The sequence below is a fragment of the Oncorhynchus gorbuscha genome, linkage group LG02 (genome assembly GCF_021184085.1).
Source record: "Oncorhynchus gorbuscha isolate QuinsamMale2020 ecotype Even-year linkage group LG02, OgorEven_v1.0, whole genome shotgun sequence".
Taxonomy (NCBI): domain Eukaryota; kingdom Metazoa; phylum Chordata; class Actinopteri; order Salmoniformes; family Salmonidae; genus Oncorhynchus; species Oncorhynchus gorbuscha.
In genome coordinates, this window is record NC_060174.1 from 46,319,487 (window position 1) to 46,345,826 (window position 26,340).

Here is a 26,340-nt window from a genome sequence, read left to right on the forward strand (position 1 = left end):
GCTACGGTCAAGTGCCTTCCCGAGGCAACCTGCAGTTTATTATCGAGTCTCCAGTCAGTTCTCGTGATTACGAGTGGAATTGTTTTTTATGCTTTATTTACCGCTCCGATTTGTCTAGGAGTATTGCTATTTCCTTTAACTGGATTAAAGACTCTGTTTTCGCCAAGTCGCTTTTGGGTCCTCATTCACCTGCATAACAGATTGGGTGTTGTCTTTCGGATGGGATGTTAAATGGGTGTTCTGACTCTCTGTGGCCACTAAAAATCACATGGCACTTATTGTTCAAGTAGGGGTGTTAACCCTGATGTCCTGACTAAATTCCCAATCTGGCCCCCATACCATCATGGTCACTTTATATCCCCATCTTATAATTGGCTCATTCCTTCCACTCCTCTCCTCTGTAACTATTCCCCAGGCCGTTGCTGTAAACTTACCTGGTAAAATAAGTAAATGAATCAATCATGGCCAGGGAGAGGTTGAAAATGTCAGTGAAGACACTTGCCAGTTGGTCCAGGCATGCTTTGAGTACACGTCCTGGTAATCCGTCTGGCCCCCTGGCTTTATGAATGTTGACCTGTTTAAAGGTCTTACTCACTTTGGTTACGGAGAGCGTGATCACACAGTTGTCTGGAACAGCTGGTGCTCTCATGCATGATTCAGTGTTGCTTGCCACGAGGCGAGCATCAAAAGCATTTAGCTCGTCTGGTAGGCTCGTGTCACTGGGCAGCTTGTGGCTGGGTTTCCATTTGTAGTCCTTAATAGTTTCAAGCCCTGCCACAGCCGACGAGCATCAGAGCAGGTGTAGTATGATTCAATCTTAGTCCTGTATTGACTCTTTGCCTTATTTGATGGTTCGTCTGAGGGCATAGCAGGATTTCTTATAAGCGTCCAGATTAGTGTCCTGCTCCTTGAAAGCGGCAGCTCTAGCCTTTAGCTCGATGCGGATGTTGCCTGGTTGGGATATGTACGTACGGTCACTGTGGGGACAACTTCGTCAATGCACTTATCGGTGACTGATGTAGTATACTCCTCAATGCCATTGGATGAATCCCGGAAGATATTCCAGTCTGTACTAGCAAAACAGTCCTGTAGCGGAGCATCCATGTCATCTGACCACATCCGTACTGAGCAAGTCACTGGTACTTCCTGCTTTAATTTTTGCTAGTAAGCAGGAATCAGGACGATAGAATTATGGTCTGATTTGCCAAATGGAGGGTGAAGGAGAGTTTTGTATGTATCTCTGTGTGTGGAGTAAAGGTGGTCTAGAGGTTTTTTGGTTGCCCCATGTGACATGCTGGTAAAATTTAGGGAAACAGATTTAAGTTTGCCTGCTTTAAAGTCCCCGGCCACTAGGAGCACAGCTTCTGGGTGAGCATTTCCTTGTTGAGTGTTGACTTATTATTCCACCATAATTTGCAAATAAATACATTAAAAATCCTACAATGTGATTTTCTGGATTTGTTTTCTCATTTTGTCTGTCATAGTTGAAGTGTACCTATGATGAAAATTACAGGCCTCTCATCTTTTTAAGTGGGAGAACTTGCACAATTGGTGGCTGACTAAATACTTTGAGAACGTTGAGAACTCTCATGGTAGATAGTGTGGTCTACATCTTATCATGCTATATTCTACCTCAGGCGAGCAATACCGCGAGACTTCTTTAATATTAGACTGCACCAGCAGTTATTGACAAATAGACACACACCCCCGCTCCTCGTCTTACCAGACGTAGCTGCTATGTCTTGCTGAAACACGGAGAAGCCAGCCAGCTCTATATTATCTGTGTCGTCGTTCAGCCAAGTTTCTGTGAAACATAAGATATTACAGTTTTTAATGTCCCGTTGGTACGATATTCTTGATCGTAGATCGTCCAGTTGGTTTTCCAATGATCTGTTTCACCTGTTCCTGTGATTGTCTCCACCCCCTTCAGGTGTCACTTATTTTCCACAGTGTATTTGTCCCTGTGTTCCCGGTCTCTCTGTGCCAGTTCATCTTGTATGTTTAGTCAAGTCAACCAGTGTGTTTTTCCTGTACTCCTTTTCTATTCTCTTTTTTCTATTCCTCCCGGTTCTGACCCCTGTCTGACTCTGGACTACTTTCCTGCCTGCCAGATCATCCTGCCTGCCCTGACCTTGATTCTGCCTACCCTTCGGGACCTATTGTACTCTGATCTGGTTTTGACCTTTTTGCCTGTCTACGACCATTCTCTTGCCTACCCCTTTGGATTAATTAACATTGTAAGACTCCAACCATCTGCCTCCTGTGTCTGCATCTGGGTCTCGCCTTGTGCCGTGATAGATTGCAAGTTAGACAATAATACTGTAGTGGGGGTTTACCTACTCGTCGCAAATTCTTACAAGACACCCCGTTCTCCTGCATGTTTTTCTCTGTCTTTTCTTCACGCTAATGACGGGGATTTGTGCCTTGTCTTGACAAAGCAGTATATCCTTCACGTCGGACTCATTAAAGAAAAATGATTTGTTTAGTTTGAGGTGAGTAATTGCTGTTCTGATGTCCAGAAGCCCTTTTCGGTCGTAAGAGACGGTAGCAGCAACATTATGTACAAAATTAGATACAAACAATGAGGAAAAAACCAATGAAATAGCACAGTTGGTTAGGAGCCGGTAAAATGGCATCCCTCCCCTCCAGCGCCATTATTATGTTTTTGGATTGTGTATTTGTGCCATTCAGAGGGTGAATGGGCAAGGCAAAAGATTTAAGTGCCTTTGAACGGGGTATGGTGGTAGGTGCCAGGCGAACCGGTTTAAGTTCATGAAGAACTGCAACAATGCTGGGTTTTTAACTCTTCAAGAATGGTCCACCACCCAAAGGACATCCAGCCAACTTGACAGAACTATGGGAAGCATTGGAGTTATATTGTTAGGGATACTTTGTTGAGAGTGACCTCTATTTTTTTGGCTTCTGTTCACTTTTTCATGATTGATTGCGGCTTGTATTAACTCTGGAGGCATTAAGATGTGCAACGATAATGGGAAGATCAAGGTAGCCAACACCCTGGAGAGCAGGCCTGACCTCTTGCCTCAGCAGGTACTTTATTTACCTATCATGCAGATTAGGGGTTAGAAATCTCAGTACAAATACCCCAAGCACTAACCCGAGTATGTCTTGGGTACAACTCCAACTGGATGGGGTCGATTTGAAATTAAGTGATCCAGCTGATCTTAACTACCTGAATATGCCTTTGTGAGCTCTGTTGATGACTACTCTGTATCGTGAGCAGTACCGGGAGAGATGAGGTATTCACTGGGTCCTCTCTGACAGATGATGCCTGAGGTTAGAGTGGCTCTTTTCTGTGCCAACCTGAACCGTACATTTTTAGGATTAACAGATGATGCTGATGGAGACAAAGGTTAAGGTATCATTGGATGTGCTACTGTGGACAAGCCTCTGCCGGGGCGGCAGGGTAGCCTAGTGGTTAGAGTGTTGGACTAGTAACCAAAAGGTTGCAAGTTCGAATCCCCGAGCTGACAAAGTACAAATCTGTCGTTCTGCCCCTGAACAGTCAGTTAACCCACTGTTCCTAGGCCGTCATTGAAAATAAGAATTTGTTCTTAACTGACTTGCCTAGTAAAATAAAGGTAAAATATAAAAAAATATTTGGACTGGATATGTGGAAAGTTGAGCAGAGCCTAAGAACACCCAGTCTCTGTGACACCCAGAATGTTTGTTTTCTGAGGGAATGGTTAAACATGGAAAAAAACACCATGGTCATCTCCATCTTCCCAACTTCAAGCACTTATCTCTTGGATCTTCCAAAGTAAGAAACTTGTTTATGGGACACGATGTGAGTGAGAATGTGTGTTGGCTGGTGTTAAGGGTAGTGTTTTATCCTACCTCCTCAGTTCACCACTGCTCCCTTCCCAGCACTGTGGGTTATCTGATTGTAACCTACACTGCAAAACATATATGAATGCAACAATTCCCAAAATTGCCCCCCCCCCCCCCCCCCAGACGATCCCGCAGGTGAATAAGCCGGATGTGGAGGTCCTGAGCTGACGTGGTTACAGGTGATCTGCAGTAGTGAGGCCGGTTGGACGTACTGCCAAATTCTCTAAAACTACGTTGGATGCAGCTTATGGATGCAGCTTATGGTAGAAAAATGAACAAATTCTCTGGCTACAGCTCTGGTGGATATTCCTCCAGTCAGCATGCTAATTGCACGTTCCCAAAAAAAACGTGAAACATCTGTGGCATTTACTGTCCCCAGCACAAGGTGCACCTGTGTAATCAGCTTCTTGACATGCCTCAGGTGGAAGGATTAGCTTGGCAAACAAAAACTGCTCACTAACAGGGATATAAACAAATTTGTGCACAATCTGAGAGAAATAAAAACTTTGTGCAAATGGAAAATTTGTGGGATTTTTTTTTCAGCTCATGAAACATGGGACCAAAACTTGAACATGTTGCGTTTATATTTTTGTTTCGTGTAGATTGTCCCTTTACCTTCCCTTGCGGAACAATCAAGGTATTTTTTGTTTTCCGTAAGGTGTCCAAACTCCTAAAAGGGTGGCTGCTGCTGTATTCCGTTTGATGGTTGTGTGTGTGTGTGTATATTTAGTGTTGAATGGGAATATAGTGGATTAGAGAATGGATGTCTTTTATTGTTACTTACCAATGTGATTAATAATAAATACATACAGAAATGTGAATATTCAGTATTTTCATTTGCAGTTCACTCCAATTAATAATAAAATGGTTATTCCAGACCCATCATAAAATGTAGCGTTCGGCTTTAAAAATGTACAAAACAAAATGCTTTTATTGCCACCTTGTGGATTTACACCATAGAGAGTTCACAAGAACCTGCTTTAAAATGGATCTTGTCATAGGCTTCACTAAATTGTACATCAATACAGACATTTGAACACTTTCAACAATTATGCTGAATTCCAAATGTTAAGATTTACGCACAAGTTAAATGTTTTGGACAAGAGACTCCATCAGCAAAATAAGGCTTTATTTTTATTATTTTTATTGTGTGAACTGACATGACATTCATAGAAGCATTAAAAAAGTTAAGCTAACAGTAATACAGCTAGAGGAGGTTTGCTTCCGAGCCTCAGAGTTGTGGTGAACAGGAAGGTAAGGCCTCAGAGTGCAGGCCCAGCAGTCTAAACTGTAGGAGAGGAGCCTGGCTGTTCAGCAGGTTACAGTACAGAGATAGGATTAAAGCATTAACAACTGACCCTATACAGTTAACTGGCAGTGCTTGACACAGGACGAGTCCAAGATTACAACTCTGGACTCACGGATGGGAAAGCAACTCACTGAGCTAATGTGGCGGTTAAGTCCTTTTTCATAAAACAAAACAAAAAGGATATCTCTCTGTGAAAGGTGAACCATTTGCTTTGAAATGCGGGCCAAGTTCTAGTTTAGACTTCTCATCAAACATGGCAATGTAGTCAACATTATAAAACATTCATAAAAATATTTGATAGTTTGAAATCAAATTTCAAGAGGGTTTTGTCACTCAAATAACACACTAGCTTGGCAACTTCCTTAGTGATGGCAAACTCAAGGACCCTTCTGCATAAGAACCATGGAGAGTTAGCTCTCAAGTTGAACGTACAACCCTAAGACACCAACCTGGCTGAGACACACCTCCAGATTAGTCACATACATATACACTCAGAAGCCTATTTAACCTATAGAACCCTGCTTACACATTTTAGAAATCTAGACAAACATAATTAGTGTGCAATGTTGTTTCCCATGTTAGCAGTTAGAGCCTCCCCATCATCCTTCACTCTCTTCCTCATCGTTTGGTTAACTGATTGTGACCTCTCTCTTTCGGTCTTTCTCTCGCTCTCTCTCCATGTACTCAGTGCTCATACAGTTAGGGCTACACTCCTCTCTCCCGCCATTCACTTTCACTGGTGAATGAAGCCGTATGTTCTATACTGTAAAGGGTCACATTCTGCTGCTATTCCAGTAGCCCTAGCAACTGCTCTCCTACGCCCAGAAAGTAGACCCCCTGTGCGATGCCAAAGAGAGGGGCAATGACCAGAGCGCGACATGTTGCCCCTTTGAGGAATGTTGCTGGGCCCTCTTTACTCCAGATCCGCCTATGGAAAGGTGAGAAACCTGCTGTCAGTGAAAGGTTTACACATACACATTGGAGCAGCAAACGTGTGGGTTTTCCGGTGCATGCCTTACCGTGTGCAGTCAACAATGCCACGGTATGTGTCCTCCCCCTTCCCCTTCTGCAAGGTCTGTATACGGGTCTTTATGACTGCCAACAAACACACACACACAGAGACATCAATGTCAACTCAACTACCCTTTATAAAGTACAGACAATGTGTGTATCATTGTGCTCTGGGATTCTTGAGTTATTGATAATACCGTAGTTCATTCCACTGCACTTGGGGTATCATTTAATTGTAATCCCCTAAGTAAATTCAATAGCCTCTGCAACCCCAACCCAACACAGGACTCAGACCTTACAAACTGTCCCTGTTCGACATCTGCAGTGGCAAGAAAAAGTATGTGAACCCTTTGGAATTACCTGGATTTCTGCATAAATTGGTCATAAAATTTGACAACACAATGTAACTCCAAGTCAATCACACTTCTGTGAAATCAAACTGTCCACTTAGCAAGCAACACTGATTGACAATAAATTTCACATGCTGTTGTGCAAATGGAATAGACAACAGGTGGAAATTATAGGCAATTAGCAAGACACCCCCAATAAAGGAGTGGTTCTGCAGGTGTGGACCACAGACCACTTCTCAGTTCCTATGCTTCCTGGCTGATGTTTTGGTCACTTTTGAATGCTGGCGGTGCTTTCACTCTAGTGGTAGCATGAGACGGAGTCTACAACCCACACAAGTGGCTCAGGTAGTGCAGCTCATCCAGGATGGCACATCAATGCGAGCTGTGGCAAGAAGGTTTGCTGTGTCTGTCAGCGTAGTGTCCAGAGCATGGAGGCGCTACCAGGAGACAGGCCAGTACATCAGGAGAAGTGGAGGAGGCCGTAGGAAGGCAACAACCCAGCAGCAGGACCGCTACCTCTGCCTTTGTGCAAGGAGGAGCAGGAGAAGCACTGCCAGAGCCCTGTAAAATTACCTCCAGCAGGCCACAAATATGCATGTGTCTGCTCAAACGGTCAGAAACAGACTCCATGAGGGTGGTATGAGGGCCCGACGTCCACAGGGGTGGGGGTTGTGCTTACAGCCCAACACCATGCAGGACGTTTTTCGTTTGCCAGAGAACACCAAGATTGGCAAATTCGCCACTGGCGCCCTGTGCTCTTCACAGATGAAAGCAGGTTCACATTGAGCACATGTGACAGACGTGACAGAGTCTGGAGACGCCGTGGAGAACGTTCTGCTGCCTGCAACATCCTCCAGCATGACCGGTTTGGCGGTGGGTCAGTCATGGTGTGGGGTGGCATTTCTTTGGGGGGCCGCACAGCCCTCCATGTGCTCGCCAGAGGTAGCCTGACTGCCATTAGGTTCCCGAGATTAGATCCTCAGACCCCTTGTGAGACCATATGCTGGTGCGGTTGGCCCTGGGTTCCTCCTAATGCAAGACAATGCTAGACCTCATGTGGCTGTATCAGCAGTTCCTGCAAGAGGAAGGCATTGATGCTATGGACTGGCCTGCCCGTTCCCCAGACCTGAATCCAATTGAGCACATCTGGGACATCATGTCTCACTCCATCCACCAACGCAACGTTGCACCACAGACTGTCCAGGAGTTGGTGGATGCTTTAGTCCAGGTTTGGGAGGAGATCCCTCAGGAGACCATCCGCCACCTCATCAGGAGTATGCCCAGGCGTTGTAGGGAGGTCATACAGGCATGTGGAGGCCACACACACGACTGAGCCTCATTTTGACTTGTTTTAATGACATTACATCAAAGTTGGATCAGCCTGTTGTGTGGTTTTCCACTTTAATTTTGAGTGTGACTCTAAATCCAGACCTCCATGGGTTGATAAATTTGATTTCCATTGATAATTTTTGTGTGATTTTGTTGTCAGCACATTCAACTATGTAAAGAAAAAAGTATTTAATAAGAATATTTAATTCATTCAGATCTAGGATGTGTTATTTTAGTGTTCCCTTTATTTTTTTGAGCAGTGTACTTAGGATGTCTGGGCTGAACCGCTCTCGAGGTCATGCCACAGCATTTTAAATCTGGTTGAGGTCAGGACTCTGACTGAGCCACTCCAGAAGGCTTATTTTCTTCTGTTGAAGCCATTCGGTTGTTGATTTACTTCTGTGTTTTGGGTCGTTGTCCTGTTGCATCACCCAACTTCTGTTGAGCTTCAATTGGAGGACAGATAGCCTTACATTCTCCTACAAAATATCTTGATAAACTTGGGAATTCATTTTTCCGTCGATGATAGCAAACTGTCCAGGCCCCGAGGCAGCAAAGCAGCCCCAAACCATGATGCTCCCTCCACCATACTTTAAAGCTGGGATGAGTTTTTGATGTTGGTGTGCTGTGCCTTTTTTTCTCCACACATAGTGTTGTGTGTTCCTCACAAACAACTCCACTTCAGTTTAAACTGTCCACAGATAGAGTAGCAACAGTGCTGAACTTTCAATTTTTTATTACCGTGGACTGATGAACATCAAGGCTTTTAGAGATACTTTTGTAACCCTTTCCAACTTTATGCAAGTCAACTATTCTTAATCTTAGGTTTCTGAGATCTTTTATATCTTCTCTTTTATTCGAGGAATGGTTCACATTAGGCAATGCTTCTTGTGAATAGCAAACTCAAATTTTGTGTGTGTTCACATACTTTTTCCAACCTACACTGTGAATGTTTAAATGATATATTCAATATAGACAAGAAAAATACAATAATTTGTGTGTTATTAGTTTGAGCACACTGTGTTTTGTCTTGTTGTGACTAAGATGAAGATCAGATCAAATTTTCTGAATAATTCTGCAGAAATCCAGGTAATTCCAAGGGTTCACATACTTTATCTTGCCACTGTACATAAGGATTAGATGGTCTTATTGTGTGCATTACAACATGTACTGCGACTGAATAACGTGTACGTTACTGAATGACACTGAGAATACAGAGGTTTATATCTGCTTTATGGGGCAGCCCTTCCCTGCCTCTGTCTCTCTCACCGTCCAGTGGTGTGACAGCTACAGCTGCCACTGATCCGGCTGTGCAGCCTGCCGTGAAGGACTGCAGGAAGGGGGCCCGCTCCTGCAGGTCTCCATTGCTACTCGGCCCTCCTCGGCCCAACGCGTTCAGGTTGGCGAACATCGGGAAGTAGATCATAGAGAAAGGGACGTCCCTGGAAAATGAAAAATAACAGAGGTATGGCTCAGTCCACAGGAGGATTAACACTGCAAGAACCTATTGATTTGCAGTACCAGTCAACATTTTGGAAACCTACTAATTCCAGGATTTTTCTTTATTTTGACTATTTTCTACATTGTAGAATAATAGTGAAGACATCAAAACTATGAAATAACACATATGGAATCATGAAGTAACCAAAAGTGTTAAATCAAAATATATTTTATATTTGAGAATCTTCAAAATAGCCACCATTTGCCTAGATGACAGCTTTGCACACTCTTGGCATTCCTCAACCAGCTTCATGAGGTAGTCACCTGGAATGCATTTAAATTCACAAGTGTGCCTTGTTAAAAGTTAGTTTGTGGAATTTCTTTCCTTCTTAAATGCGTTTGAGCCAATCAGCCAGTGTTGTGACAAGGTAGGAGGGGTATACAGAAGATAGCCCTATTTGGTAAAATACCAAGTCCATAGTATGGCAAGAACAGCTCAAATAAGCAAAGATAAACAACAGTCCATCATTACATTAAGACATGAAGGTCAGTCAAAGTGGAACATTTCAAGAGCTTTGAAAGGTTCTTCAAGTGCATTCGCAAAAACCATCAAGCGCTATGATGAAACTGACTCATGAGGACCGCTGCAGAGGACAAGTTCATTAGAGTTAACTGCACCTCAGGTTGCAGCCCAAGTAAATGCTTCACAGAGTTCAAGTAACAGACACATCAACATCAATTGTTCAGAGGAGAATGCGTGAATTAGGCTTTCATGGTTGAATTGCTGCAAAGAAACCACTACTAAAGGACACCAATAAGAAGAAGAGACTTGCTTGGGCAAAGAAACACAAGCAATGTACATTAGACCGGTAGAAATCTGTTCTTTGGTCTGATGAGTCCAACTTTTAGATTTTTGGTTCCAACCCAGTGTCTTTCTGAGATGCAGAATAGGTGAACGGATGATCTCCGCATGTGTGGTTCCCACCATGAAGCATGGAGGAGGAGGTGTAATGGTGCTTTGCTGGTGGCACTGTCAGTGATGTATTTAGAATTCAAGGCACACTTAACCAGCATGGCTACCACAGCATTCTGCAACGATACACCATCCCATCTGGTTTGCACTTAGTGGGACTATCATTTTTTTCCAACAGGACAATGACCCAAAAAACACCTCCAGGCTGTATAAGAGCTATTTGACCAAGGAGAGTGATGGAGTCAGATGACCTGGCCTCCACAATCACCCGACCTCAACCCAATTGAGGTGGTTTGGGATGAGTTGGACTGCAGAGTGAAGGAAAAACAGCCAACAAGTGCTCAGCATGTGGGAACTCCTTCAAGATGGTTGGAAAAACATTCATCATGAAGCTCATTGAGAGAATGCCAAGAGTGTGCAAAGCTGTCTTCAAGGCAAATGGTGGCTACTTTGAAGAATCTAAAATATATTTTGATTTGTTTAACAACTTTTTGGTTACTACATGATTCCATGTGTTATTTCATAGTTTTGATGTCTTCACTTTTATTCTACAATGTAGAAAATAGTACAAAATAAAGAAAAACCATTGAATGAGTAAGTCTGTCCAAACTTTTGACTGGTACTGTATTTTGGGCTTGATAAGCCAGTGTGCCAGTCAGACCCGAGATACATTCTATGTACAGTGCTTAGTGTAAGAGACAACTTATTTCCAAAAAAGGTCAAATGTTGAACAAAGGGATGCGGTATGTGGTGTACGTAAATGAGGTAGCCTTCACCAGAAGTAAATCTGAAAGTCTTTGCCATGAACTAATCACCAGTAATGAGACAATGAGACAAATCAGGCCTGACAGGGAGTCTAGCAGGTTACCTCAGTTCACTCAGTTCAGGATTACTCAGAACTGAGCAACAGAAACATGTTTGTGTGCATGTGTGTTTGTGTGTGCTTGGCACACAGGGAGTGAATGAGTCAGTGAGTGAGTGAGTGCGTGCGTGTGTTTGACACACACACACAGTTTGTCTAATATCATCAATTCAGTGGTTGACTTTGTATGCTGTTGCCTATGTGAATTTGAGAGAAACAGAGAGATGACCTCATCAGTGTGGCTCCTGCTCCCCGGTAAAGGCCAGGCAGGCCGCGTGTTTTCAGTAGCTCCAGGGTGATACGGATGGCAGTGGTCCGTGGTGGTGGGGCTGGCTGGGCTGTAGGGGGGGCCACCAATGACGGCGCTGGACCAGGAGCTACAGTGGGTGCTTGGACCACTCTGGTTATGGCAGCTGTCACACACACACCACATCAGTGTCAAAAACTTCAGCAGCAGAGTCATTATCACTGCTTAGCACAGACAGCTGTGGCCTAAGGACAAATGGTTCACAGAACTCACCCAACCTTCCTGCGTCTTGCAACTGGATCTTGAGCATCTCCATGGGTGTGGTCACTATCACCTGACAGGTCCCCGCACCACATCCTGCCAGTATCTCCCCCCATAGGGGCAATTTCCTGTGGGACAAAATTACAGGGTTAGCAGGGTAATAAATAACACAAAGCAATGGCACCACCATTCTGATAAATAGACACAGTGCACTGCAGGAATAGCACCTTCGATCGTCTGACTTTATTACATTAATGTTATGTTAACTAAGGATTATCCACCTGATGACCTTTTTGCATGAATACAGTTGAAGTTGGAAGTTTACATAGGTTGGAGTCATTAAAAATAGGTTTTTCAACCACTCTTGGAAGTTGGTTAGGACATCAAATTTTTCCAACAATTGTTTACAGACAGATTATTTAACTTCTAATTCACTGTATCACAATTCCAGTGGGTCAAAAGTTTACATACGCTAAATTGACTGTGCCTTTAAAAAGCTGGGAAAATTCCAGAAAATTATGTCATGGCTTTAGAAGCTTCTGATAGGCTAATCATTTTAGTCAATTGGAGGTGTACCTGTGGATGTATTTCAAGGCCTACCTTCAAACTCAGTGCCTCTTTGCTTGACATCATGGGAAAATCAAAAGAAATCAGTCAATACATCAGAAAAAAATATTGTAGACCTCCATAAGTCTGGTTCATCCTTGGGAGCAATTTCCAAATGACTGAAGGTACCACGTGCATCTGTACAAACAATAGTACGCAAGTATAAACACCATGGGACCACGCAGCCGTCATACCGCTCAGGAAGGAGACACGTTCTGTCTCCTAGAGATTAACATACTTTGGAGCGAAAAGTACAAATCAATCCCAGAACAACAGCAAAGGACCTTGTGAAGATGCTGGAGGAAAAGGGTACAAAGGTATCTATATCCACAGTAAAAACGAGTCCTGTATCGACATAACCTGAAAGGCCGCTCAGCAAGGAAGAAGCCAATGCTCCAAAACCGCCATAAAAAAAGCCAGACTATAGTTTGCAACTGCACGTGGGAACAAAGATTATACTTTTTGGAAATGTGCACTTCACAAAATAGATGGCATCATGAGGTTGGAAAATTATGTGGATATATTGAAGCAACATCTCAAGACATCAGTCAGGAAGTTAAAGCTTGGTCGCAAATGGGTCTTCCAAATGGACAAGCATACTTCCAAAGTTGTGGCAAAATGGCTTAAGGACAACAAAGTCAAGGTATTGGAGTGGCTAACACAAAGCCCTGACCTCAATCCTATAGAAGATTTGTGGTCAGAACTGAAAAAGAGTGTGCGAGCAAGGAGGCCTAAACCTGACTCAGTTACACCAGATCCGTCAGGAGGAATGGGACAAAATTCACCCAACTTACTGTGGGAAGCATGTGGAAGGCTACCCTAAATGTTTGACCCAAGTTAAGCAATTTGAAGGCAATGCTACAAAATACTAATTGAGTGTATGTAAACTTCTGACCCACTGGGAAAGTGATGAAAGAAATAAAAGCTGAAATAAATCATTCTCTCTACTATTATTCTGACATATCACATTCTTAAAATAAAGTGGTGATTCTAACTGACCTAAGACAGGAAATTTTTACTAGTATTAAATGTCAGGAATTGTGAAAAACTGAGTTTAAATGTGGTGTAAGGTGTATGTAAACTTCCGACTTCAACTGTAAGTACTTTAAGGCAGAGGTTCTCAAGGTGGGGTCCAATGCAGCTGTTTTTATCTCAATATAAAATTGTTTCTGGGTAACAATTAAGTACCTTAATGTGATTGTTTTCAATTAAAGTTGCGCTATGCAGAAATCACTCCGCCATTTCCTGGTTGCTAAAACTCTAGTAATTCGCCTAATTTCAGTTTGTGACAAAATAGTCTAGTATAGTGAGGAGAATCATTGTACCATCTAAACCGCTGTGAAATATATTTTCATAACCAAAAATATTGTTGTTACAGCTGCTTGAATCTTGTGTACAAAACTGAAAGTAAAAGACACAAAAACAAGAGCATAGAAAAAGCATACATAGAATATACAGTATCTACCGCTTCCAAGTAGAATGATAGATCTATAACTCACATTTCTGTGTGAATTTGGTTGGGTTGCCCACAAATGTACATATTGCCACTTTCAAATGGTCAAAAAGACAAAAATAGCTTCATAGCAAAGAGCAATTTCACACACAAGAATTTTGCTAGGACTGTCTGGGAGTGGTCTGAATGGGGAGGGGAAAACTGAAAATGAGCTGTTATTGGCATAGAGGTTTGGGATTCTCTTTCTTATTGGTCTATTAACTAATTGAGTTCACCAGGCAGGCCAAAACTCCATCCCTTCAAAACAGGCTAAAATTTCAGGCAGCTCTTACACTTAAAGGGCATTATCGTCGATTTCCCAGTATTATTCCAACCTCATAGTGTGGAAATGTATATAAAACACAGGAAAATCACGTTTTTGACTGCACTGGGCCTGACAACAGATGAAACAAAGTTTGGCCAAGGGATCCGTGGAATAAGTTTAGAGGGTGTAATACAATAGAATGTAATATTATTCATCTACAATTTATGTTCTTAATCCTGGGCAACATGGGTCTGTGAGGAATATTGGTATCCACAGTACTCCACCAATTATGAATTCTGTTTTCCTCACCCAATTTTTTGTTCATAAATGCATTGTATTTCTTTTGCTTTAAAAGTGCATCGTTTTCTCTCTGCCTCAAGGAAAAATACAAATTGCAGGATATTACCTTTAAAGCTGCAACCCCAAAACATCTCTCTGCCACATGACAAAACCTGTAGAATTGCAGGAAATCAACATTTTCTCTCTGATGCCAAGATTTTAAAATGTTCCTTCCCCGGGCCCAAAACTTTGTTCCTCCTGGCGACGCACTGCCGAAGTCATATTAAAACTCCTTATATGCTGATTATGAGGGGGTCCCTGATGAAATTGCTATCACAAAAGGGGTCCCCGGCCCCAAAAATTGTTTCAGTTTCAATATATTTCAGTTGAATTGTGAAAAAGGTGTAGGTGCTGTTCTAGGACTAAATGTGAGTTACCCATCCTTGGAGAGTTTCTGTCTGAAGATATCATTTGCTGCCAGTTTGATGGCTTTCTCTGGTGTGACAAGAGTGAGATTCACTACTGCACCTGGGGAGGGGGAGGGGTAATGGATTATAGCAACACAAACTACAGTTAACGTCATACACAAAACCTTCCCCTGTGCTGCACTTCCATATGATTAGCTCTAAGTTAGTTACTAACTGTAAGTGCTTAATTGGTAGGCCGTCATTGTAAATAATAATTAGTTCTTAACTGACTTGCCTTGTTAAATAAAGGTTAAATAAAATCAATTTTAAAAATACTTTAAAAAAAAAAAGTACAATACAAGGTTCACTGCAGTTATGTCAATTTAGGCAGTGTTAGCTAAACTCAAAACACAGAATTGTACATTACATGAATCCAGGGAAATAGTACCTCTATACATCCCAAAGTAGCCTTCCATCTTAACTGTCTTCGTCAAACAGTCCAGCCTTCACATAAAAAGGAGAAATATTAAAGTAAAATCATTTTGGGTGAACTTTCTGAAGAATTCCATCCTTGAAATTCATGATTTATTTTATAACATTGATAACTGATGCTTATTGACCATGCATAAACAATGAATACCTGAATGTTATGTAAATGTTGAGCGTCTTCACTGCATGTAGATTGTATGTTTTAATATTTAATAATAATAATACATTTTAAAAAATGAATATCATGTATGTAATTTGCATTTCCTTACAATACATTGACAAGACAATCTTAACAGAAACCCTATAGTTGAATGTTGGTTGTTTGGTATCACTTAAACACAGCTACAAACACAAACATAATTGATGGACACTTTCCTTTAATTGGTTCACATTGTGATTTTACATTGATGTGATCAACTTCATGAGCAGCTACTAGATTGTTACTTAATTAAAAGACCATGTGTAGTCAGGATGCCAAAGGATCACTCCTGTGCCAACCAGTAACTCACTGGGCCAACATTCTGTCTTCACCAAGGTAAATATAGGCACAATGCCCACTCAACCCTGTTTCCCTAGCACTGTCTTATCTGTACAGATGTATAGAGCTAGATAGCTGTCTGTACTAGACAACCAGTAGAGCCAAGAATGTCAAGAAGTAATACCATTGAGCCAGGAATAAGCTTTTTTCCCTGTCGGATTTATTGTGAAAGCCACTCTGTAAATATAGAGCTCACCAATACACCACCAAATAATTGTTTTGAATGCAGATGTGCAAAAACACATTCGACCCAACCTGCCCTCATGGACAGCTTAGTCGGATTACTTGTAAACAATTACTGTGTGTATGAGTCAAACAGAACTATTCTCTCTTTCTTCCAATTCAATAAACTGTATTCGTCCAAAAAGGGAAAACTCCCTCTTTCAAAAGACCTCAAATCCCTGGTGCGAGTCAGGACAGGAAGTGTCTCAAGTCCCTTGTGTGGATAAAATAAAAGAGGAGCCAAGGCAGTACTCACATCCCGGTGTAGACTCGGGCACCCTGCTGGTTCTGTAGGCGGGTCTTAGCCAGATCAATAGGAAACACACAGGTCACACCCACCAGCCCTGCCACGCCCCCATTAATCAGCTTAGCAGGTAGGCTGCGGAGATGGAAACCACAAAACACAAGCACACACACCCACACAAGCCGACAGAGGGAAACATATCCATGCAAAACACCCAGACAAAGAGGAACACATACATACATACATACATACATACATACATACATACATACATACATACATACATACATACATACATACATACATACATACATACATACATACATACATACATACATACATACATACATACATACATACATACATACATACATACATACATACATACATACATACATACATACATACATACATACATACATACATACATACATACATACATACATACATACATACATACATACATACATACATACATACATACATACATACATACATACATACATACATACATACATACATACATACATACATACATACATACATACATACATACATACATACATACATACATACATACATACATACATACATACATACATACATACATACATACATACATACATACATACATACATACATACATACATACATACATACATACATACATACATACATACATACATACATACATACATACATACATACATACATACATACATACATACATACATACATACATACATACATACATACATACATACATACATACATACATACATACATACATACATACATACATACATACATACATACATACATACATACATACATACAAAGACACAGACATAAACACTTGATAAATGCACAATGTTAACATAGGGAAAAACAAAATGTTTTCTCCTTTCACTCTATTGTTAGATTGAATCCTCAAGGTTCTAGGTGAAGAGATATTGTAATTGTGTACCTAACTTTCTGCTCGGCCATCCTGGCTGTCACTGGGCTCCAGCCCACGTCAGTTTCCTTCCTCCTCCTCCGATCGGCACACCTGCTCAGCCCCAAGGTGTCACCACTACCGTACCCTTACCGGCCCACCTGACTCCAGCACAAATGCCGCTTGCCGCCTCTATGGTATCAATGTGGTGTCTTTTCTTCCACAGTGGGGAACCATTGGGGTTCCTCTCCGCTATAATGTGGCACCCACCACCTGAACTTAACTGGTGTCCTCTGGCCAGTCTTCCTGCTCTGCTGTGCTACACAGGAATACAAGTGGTTCCTGTCTGTTCCAAAAGAGCAAGGCCACACCAATTACATGGGTCAGGTTACCTTTTCCCATACCTCAGTATCATACAGAGGTCCTTTTATCTCTGTGTTAACTCTCTGAACTGCAGTGACAACTCTTTATAGCAATAGTTATAGCAATAGGGTATTGCAGAAATGTAATGTCCACAAACTGAATCAGAATTCTGAAGCCCATCCTGGTTATTAATTGAAGCCCATCCTGGTCATTCATTACCAGGGTCCCAGATTTGTTTGCGCCATCATGCCACTCCTTGTCATGTTGGCATTGGACAAGGAGGTGAAGGTTAGCACAAACACGTCTGTTACCCAGGCAGGTCAGTCATAATACTGAGGCAGAATTTCCTGGGTCTCCCACATGTCTTAAGTCTCTCTAATCTTATTTCTAAAAGGGATGACTATTTGATCTACATAGGAGGGCAGAACTGAAATATTTATTTTGGCCGTGTACGAAAACTTGTAAACATTGGTTTGACAACTTTTTTTCTGCCAACAATGATTGTCAGAAGCTGGCCTGTACAATATTATTATAGATAATATTACCCAAGGTGTAAAATTGACATCAGGTGTTCCCACCTCAAAAATTACCCTCTTCTCTTCTGTGTCCCCTTACCCTTTCTTAATTTTTTTCTCTCCTTACCTCCTTCTCTCAGCTCCCTAATTAATCTCCCTCTTAATCTCCCCACCTCCATTCCCCTTCAGTCTATTTTTACCTCAGTAAACCTTCCCTCTATCCTCGCTTCTCTCTTCCTATTAAAATACAATCAATTCACCTTTCTCCATCTCTCACCTTTCTGTTGATTTCTCCTCAGTTCTTATCTTTCACCACAACCATCCTCCTCTTTTGAACCGTTCCTCTTGATCCCTCTCTCACTACAGCTCTGTACTTGCATTTCTAGTGCCCAATCACATTCTGCACATGCCTTTCACTGAGCCTCTCTGTGAAACTTTCTTTCAGCTCCGCTCCTTTCACACTATCCCCTGCCAAAACACAGACAAGAGCGTCTACCCCACACCAACCTCAATCCCAAAAGCCCCAACTTCTCCAAACTGCACCAGATCATCGAGCTCAGACAACATAGCTTGGTTTAAGTCTGACATTTTTCATAAGAAAGGTAGCAATGGGGAACTTACCCCTCTCAGTGCATCCCACAAGCAGGATCAAGCTGTCCACTTTTCTTTCGCTTCAACAATGTGTGCAGCAATGGTATTCAAGCGAGAGCGATCTGAGACCTAGTCGCCACTCAGGGGCCGTTGCACAAACACCAGCATTGTCCTCCTGCCTAAGTCCCTCCCTCTTGTGGTGACTCACTGTGACACAGCCCAGGCAACACAGCTCTGCACTAACGCAACGCGACATAAACTCTGCCTATAGTCACACCACAAAGCTACAGAAATTGAACTCCCCACTCACATACCATGCTGACTGTGCAAAAATATTGCTATTATAATCCACAAAAACCTGAGCTGCAATAGAAAGGCACTTTATGTATGAGAGAGCCTATTCAGTAGCAGCACAAGCATGGCATAATACCGCAGAGACCCAATATGAGCCACAACTGAAAGAGACACTGATATTTAAAATTCAATTAAAACAACAATAAACAACAAAAACATTTAACAAAAGCATTTAAAAAATAATTGTAAGAATAATATATAACTGAAACAATCAATGGAATAACAGCAACTCACAGCATTACTGCAACAACTGATTCCACTAACACAAGCTCCACCCTGTCTTGCCCCAACTGATTTATATAAGTATGGATTTTAGTATTGATTTATGTTCGTGAGAAAACAACTTCTGACATTGAAAATTAGTCTCATCAACTGGCAAATACTTGCATTCCAAAAGTAAATGGCGCTTTTCGATGGATGTTTCTCATTTTGGTTACAATCTGTTGTCACGTTAGAGTACAAAGACAAATGTAAAAAAGGGCATAAATTACAAGAGAGAAAAACACAAGCTGGTAGAACATTTTTTCTTATCTTTTGGAGTGGTACACAAGTCAGAGAGTCTGTGAAACTCAGGTGGAAACAGGTGTGAGCTTCATGTTATACATTCTGCATGCAGACTGCAGAGACACACTGGACTAAATTGTCAATTGCCATAACAAGACAGTGGTTGCAACCCCTGTTATTGCCTATCTACAACGTTATGTTTACATTTGTTATTATCGCATTATCGAGCGTGTTTATTTTATTCCACAATGACAAGGTTGTTGTAAGAGTGGAAGCATTATGGATGGTCTTTTTGTGGAGGAGAGTACTTGTCTTCTCTGAGCTGGCCGTTGAGCCTTTCAGAAAGCACCAATGAGAGAGCAGCTCTCACACCAGTGTGTTGCAGTGGGTAAATGTGGCCCCAGACTGCCTGGTGTCAGGTTACAAACACTGGACACCCCTTAACTCCTGGTAAAGAGGATTTCACCGTTTTCATAGAGTAGACTGTGATTATGTAATGTATTCGTATTCCAGAGATCCTTTGTTTGGCCATATTGAGTCAGTGAGTTCTGGCTCAAATACTGCACAAGTACATCCAGAGGAACAGTAGACAACGTCATCACTGACAACGTCATGGGTATGATATTGATGACCAACCTGGGGTTGGATGCATGATCCATACCTTTCCTATTGCCTCAGTTTCATCAATCAATGTCCTATAAGGTTACACATACAGACAGTACTCAGAATAGCCCAACTATAGTGTACTTACACAATTTTGTCCCTTGCAGCTAGAGTGCTTACACAATCAACTGGAATTCAACGCAAACTACATGATGACAAAGATCATGCTCACTGAGGTGACTCATTATTTGTAATCATGCATGGTCTTTTAATCTTAAAACAATGGTCAGTCTATATTAGGACAAAGCTAGTGAGCTGCATGACATGGTATTGGATAGTCATTTTGAGGCACATAGATGGCATGTTGTTGATCCCCTCTGAGAGTTGTGACTGGATGTTCTGAAAGAGCCTGGATCATTGAACAAAGTCCACGTTCTAAAATGAGTAGGCTACCTAAGCTCGACCACAGCCACACAGGACAACAGGCAGTCAGAATCTGTCTGTCTCCTAGCAACATGGCAGCACTGAAGGGGCATAGAGGCTCCCAAGGGACCTAAGCCCATCACACCATTGACAGCACTGTGAAAGCTGTCCACCGCCTAGCCCGGAGGTGACTTCTCAATCAACCCCAGCCCTAATCAAATTAAATTCAAAATCAAAATGTATTGGTCGCATACTCAGATTTGCTGGTGTTATAGCAGGTGCAGCAAAATTGTGTTTCTAACTCCAACGATGCAGTAGAATGTCTCACAAATACAATACAAATAATAACCAAAAATCCTTATTGATGTCACTTGTGAAATCCACTACAATCAGTGTCGATTAAGGGGAGGAGACAGGTTAAAGAAAGATCTTTAAGCCTTGAGACAATTGGTAGGTGCCAGGCGCACCGGTTTGTGTCAAGAACTACAACGCTGCTGGGTTTTTCACGCTCAACTGTTTCTTGTGTGTATCAAGAATGACCCACCACCCAAAGGTCATCCAACCAACTTGACACAACTGTGGGAAGCGTTGGCATCAAACTGGGCCAGCATCCCTGTGGAACTCTTTCGACACCTTTTAGAGTCCATGGCCTGACGAATTGAGGCTGTTCTGAGGGTAAAAGAGGTGGGGGTGCATCTGAATATTAGGAAGGTGTTCCTAATTTTTGGTATACCCAGTGTACATACACCATGAGTAAACAACAATATATAAACAGAATATGAGGTTGTCAGCGTTCAATTACTCTACAGTATACACAGTGCATTCGGAAAGTATTCACACCCCTTGACTTTTTCCACATTTTGTTACGTTACAGCCTTAATCTAAAATGTTTTAAATCATTTTTTCCCCCTCATCAATCTACACACAATGCCCCATAATGACAAAGCAAACACAGGTTTTACAAATAAAAAAACTGATATCATTTACATAAGTATTCAGACCCTTTACTCAGTACTTTGTTGAAGCACCTTTGGCAGCTATTACAGCCTTGAGTCTTCTTGGGTATGACACAGAAGCTTGGCACGCCTGTATTTGAAGAGTTTCTCCCATTCTCTGCAGATCCTCTCAAGCTCTGTCAGGTTGGATGGAGAGTGTCGCTGCACAGCTATTTCAGGTCTCGTCAGAGATGTTAGATCGGGTTCAAGTCCGGGCTCTAGCTGGGCCACTCAAGGACATTCAGAGACCTGTCCTGAAGCCACTTCTGCGTTGTCTTGGCTGTGTGCTTAGGGTCATTGTGCTGTTGGAAGGTGAACCTTCACCCCAGGTGGAGTTCCTGAGCGGTCTGGAGCAGGTTTTCATCAAGGATCGCTCTGTACTTTGCTCCATTCATCTTTACCTCGATCCTGACTACTCTCCCAATCCCTGCCGCTGAAAAACATCTCCACAGCATAATGGTGCCACCACCATGCTTCACCATAGGGATGGTGCCAGGTTTTCTCCAGATGTGACGCTTGGCATTCAGGCCAAAGAGTTCAATATTGGTTTCATCAGACCAGAAAATCTTGTTTCCCATGGTCTGAGGGTCCTTTAGTTGCCTTTTGACAAACTCCAAGCGGGCTGTCATGTACCTTTTACTGAGCAGTGGCTTCCGTCTGACCATTCTTCCATAAAGGCCTGATTGGTGGATTGCTGCAAAGATGGTTGTCCTTCTGGAAGGTTCTCCCATCTCCACAGAGGGACTCTGGAGCTCTGTCAGAGTGACCACCGGGTTTTAGGTCACCTCCTTGAACAAGGCCATTCTCCCCCGATTGCTCAGTTTGGCCGGGCGGCCAGCTCTTGGAAGAGTCTTGGTGGTTCCAAACTTGTTCCTTTTAATAATGATGGAGGCCACTGTGTTCTTGAGGACCTTCAATGCTACAGACATTTTTTGGTACCCTTCCCCAGATCTGTGCCTCGACACAATCCTGTATCAGAGCTTTACGGACAATTCCTTAGACCTCATGGCTTGGTTTTTGCTCTGACATGCACTGCCAACTGTGGGACCTTATATAGACAGGTGTGTGCCTTTCCAAATCATGTCCATAAATTCATTCAATCCATTTTAGAATAAGGCTGTAACATAACAAAATGTGGAAGAAGTCAAGGGGTTTGAATCCTTTGCGAAAGGCACTGTACATAATGCATTAGTCTCAAGGTGCAGGACAGAGTACCGAGCAGGTGCTGGCTTGTCTGATGGCCTGGAGATAAGAGATGTTTTTAAGTCTTTCTATCCCGACTTTGACTTTGTAATTTTTTACATTTAATTTAATTTAGTTTTTTTTTTACATTGAGGGAGAGGTTATTATCCTGGCACCACTCGCCAGGGCTCTAACCTCCTGCCTGTAGGCTGTCTCGTTGTGGATGGTAATCAGGCCTTCCACTGTTGTGTCATCAGCAAACTCTATGATTGAGTTGGAGTCGTGCGTAGCCACACAGTCATGAGTGAATGGGGTCTGAGCACACACCTCTGGGGAGCCTCCATGTAGAGGATCAGTGTGGTGGAGGTGTTGTTGCCTACTCTCACCACAGAGGAAGTCTAGGACACAATTTCACAGGAAGGAGTTCAGACCCAGGACCCTGAGCTTAGTGACAAACTTGGAGGGAACTATGGTTTTGAAAGCAGAGCTGTAGTTGATGAACAGCATTGTCACATAGGTATTCCTCTTGTCCAGGTTGGATAGGTTGGTGTGCAATGCAACAGTGTTTGCATTGTATGTGGATCTGTTGGGACGGTATGCAAATTGTAATTGGGTTGGGTCTAGGATGTCGGGCAAGGTGGAGGGGATATGGTCCTTGACTAGCCTCTCAAAACACTTTATTGTGGCAGAGGTGAGTGCTACGGGGCAATAGTAATTTAGTTCAGTTACTTCAGCTTGTTTGGATACAGGAACAATGGTGGATATTTTGAAGCAAGTGGGGTCAACAGACTGGAATAGAGAGAGGTTGAATATGTCCGTAAACACCCCAGCCAGCTGGTCTACATATGCACTGAGGACACGGCTTGGTATTCCGTCCGGGATGGCAGCCTTGTGAGGGTTAACACATTTGAAAGTCCTACTCACAGCGGGCAGAGAGCGTGTTAAGTTTGTCTGGGAGTGAGGCTTCGGTGTCCGCAATGTGGCTGGTTTTCCCTTTATAAGCCGTGATTGTCAGAAGTCCCTGCCCAGTGACACGAGCTTACCAGATGCTTTCTTGCTTGCATCAAGGCAACCAACACTGAACAATGCATGAGAGCACCAGCTGTTCCAGACAACTGTGTGATTACATAGTCCCTGTGCCCAAGAACATCATGGTAACCTGCCTCACATCATGAAGTGCTTTGAAAGGCTGCATCAACACCATCATCCCAGAAACCCACTACAATTCGCATACGGCCCAAACAGGTCCACAGATGACGCAATCTCCATTGCACTCCACACAAGCCTTTCCTACCTGGACAAAAGGAACACCTACATGAAAAGTCTGTTTGTTGACTCCAGCTCAGCGTTCAACACCATAGTGTCCTCAAAGCTCATTACTAAATTAAGGAGCCTGTGACTAAACACCTCCCTCTGCAACTGGATCCTGGACTTCCTGACAGGCCGCCACCAGGTGGTAAGGGTAGGCAACAACACATCTGCAGCGCTGGGGACCCTCAGGGGTGGGCGCTTCATCCCCCCATGTACTCCCTGTTCACCCACAACCACGTGGCGACACATGACTCCAACACCATCATTATGTTTGCTGATGATAACCGACAACGATGAGACAGCCTACAGGGAGAAGCTCAGTGACCTGTGAGTGTTGTGCCAGGACAACAACCTCTCTGTCATTTACATTTACATTTAAGTCGTTTAGCAGACGCTCTTATCCAGAGCACCAACCGGTTGGTGCATTCACCTTATGACATCCAGTAGAACAGTCACTTTACAATAGTGCATCTAAATCTTAAAGGGGGGGGGGGGGTGAGAAGGATTACTTATCCTATCCTAGGTATTCCTTAAAGAGGTGGGGTTTCAGGTGTCTCCGGAAGGTGGTGATTGACTCCGCTGTCCTGGCGTCGTGAGGGAGTTTGTTCCACCATTGGGGGGCCAGAGCAGCGAACAGTTTTGACTGGGCTGAGCGGGAACTGTACTTCCTCAGTGGTAGGGAGGCGAGCAGGCCAGAGGTATGTCCATGTGAGCAAGACAAAAGAGCTGATCGTGGACTATAAGAAAAGGGGGGGCCGAGCACGCACCCATTCACATCGACAAGGCTGTAGTGGAGCGGGTTGACAGCTTCAAGTTCCTTGGCGTCCACATCACTGACCAACTATCATGGTCCAAACACACCAAGACAGTCGCAAAGAGGGCACGACAACACCTATTCCCCCCTCAGGAGACTGAAAAGATTTGGCATGGGTCCTCAGATCCTCAAAAAGTTCTACAGCTGCACCATCGAGAATGTCCTGACTGGATGCATCACCACTTGGTATGGCAACTGCTCTGTATTTGACAGCAAGGAACTACAGAGGGTAGTGCTTATGGCCCAGTACATCCCTGGGGCCAAGTTTCCTGACATCCAGGACCTTTATACCATGCATTGTTATAAGGGCCAAAAAATGTTCATCGACTTCAGCCACATTAGTCATAGATCTCTCTGCTATCGCATGGCAAGGAGTACCTGAGTGCCAAGTCTAGGTCCAAAAGGCTACTTAACAGCTTCTACCCCTAAGCCATTAGACTGCTAAGCAGTTAATCAAAATGGCTATACTATTTGCATTGACCCCTTTTTTTAGCTGCTGCTACTTGCTGTGTATTATCTATGCATAGTCACTTTACCCCTATCTACATGCACATATTACCTCAACTAACCTGTACCTCGCACATTGACAGGGTAATGGTACCCCCTGTATATAGCCTCATTATTGCTATTTTATTGTGTTACTTTATTATTATTATTTTTAATTATCTGCATTGTTGGTTAAGGGCTTTTAAGTACGCATTTCGCGGTAAGGCTACGCCTGTTGTATTCGCGCATGTGACAAATACATTTTTGTTTTATTTTACATGCCTCTTGAGTCATTCAATTGCGACTCCACTTTGTTCCTCTAATGTTTTTGCCTCATTGATTGAATATAATAGAATATAGCTAGGTTAAATCGAAGGGCAGTTTCCATTTGTTATTGAATATGACAATATGGAAAATGTTAAACAGATGGTTGTAGTCTGAAAATTGCAGTATTGACCTTTGTCTTCAATCCATTGTAAAGTTGTGTAGCCTACTTATAAATGGTGAATTATGCTATGTTATTTTGGTAGTCCATTAAGATAGCCGCCCTATAATGGCAGTTCAGAGAGACAAAATGACAGCGTCTCAGGCCAGTGGTCACTCACCTCCTGATCAGTGCACACTTCTCTCCTTTAGGCTACATGCGCTTTCCCCTTCCTGCGATGGGGGGAGCCACCGCTTTAGATTCTAAACGTACTTACTCTCCATTGAAGGAGACTGCCGTTACAAAACAAATGTATTCAAAACCTTTTCCTCACTATTCTAGCTAACAAATCTACACTTACTGTGCTTTTATATAAACTGAAATTTGAAATATGAAGGCTAATTGCTGGCCTATAATAGGAGTTGAATAAGGAGATTATTACCTAACTCATCATAACTGGACCAGGGAGGACAAAACAAAAGAAAAGCAACATCCAAAATACGGTCCAATGATCAAATAAATGTAAGTCCATGTACATGCACCTGCCACTTTGCTTCAACTCTTGAAAACGCGCAACAGAAGAAGCACTCACAATTTTTATGCAGATACCGTACTTTTGAAAGACCATTCTGAAATCAGTAGCATACCCTTTAAATAGGGACTGGTCT

At 42.7% G+C, this 26,340-nt stretch overlaps 1 protein-coding gene across 5 annotated transcripts; it reads right to left on the reverse strand.

The window, feature by feature from the left end:
* Positions 1-4,961: 4,961 nt before the first annotated feature.
* Positions 4,962-26,255, reverse strand: slc25a18 (solute carrier family 25 member 18). 5 transcript variants are annotated; one of them, XM_046311115.1, is made up of 10 exons: positions 26,115-26,255; positions 17,141-17,453; positions 16,186-16,308; positions 15,129-15,184; positions 14,711-14,801; positions 11,644-11,759; positions 11,353-11,536; positions 9,118-9,290; positions 6,178-6,253; positions 4,962-6,086 (listed from the first exon to the last, which is right to left on the reverse strand). In XM_046311115.1, exons 2-10 carry the CDS (start codon positions 17,158-17,160, stop codon positions 5,945-5,947), a joined length of 981 nt encoding a protein of 326 aa, XP_046167071.1. In that variant the 5' UTR covers positions 17,161-17,453; positions 26,115-26,255; the 3' UTR covers positions 4,962-5,944. The 5 variants fall into 5 exon arrangements, with proteins under 5 accessions (XP_046167071.1, XP_046167063.1, XP_046167080.1 ...); XM_046311107.1 differs by lacking the exon at positions 26,115-26,255 and adding an exon at positions 25,854-26,016; XM_046311124.1 differs by lacking the exon at positions 26,115-26,255 and adding an exon at positions 18,607-19,360 and having other exon boundaries at positions 17,141-17,426.
* Positions 26,256-26,340: the final 85 nt, after the last annotated feature.

Coding starts and splice junctions, on each gene's coding strand:
- slc25a18 (XM_046311115.1), bottom strand. CDS start 17,160: ATGGCCGAGCAGAAAGTTAG. Junction 9,291..11,352: donor GCAGGAGCCACACTGATGAG/GTCATCTCTCTG, acceptor TTCATTTTCCAG/GGACGTCCCTTTCTCTATGA. Junction 6,087..6,177: donor GGCATTGTTGACTGCACACG/GTAAGGCATGCA, acceptor ACCTTTCCATAG/GCGGATCTGGAGTAAAGAGG.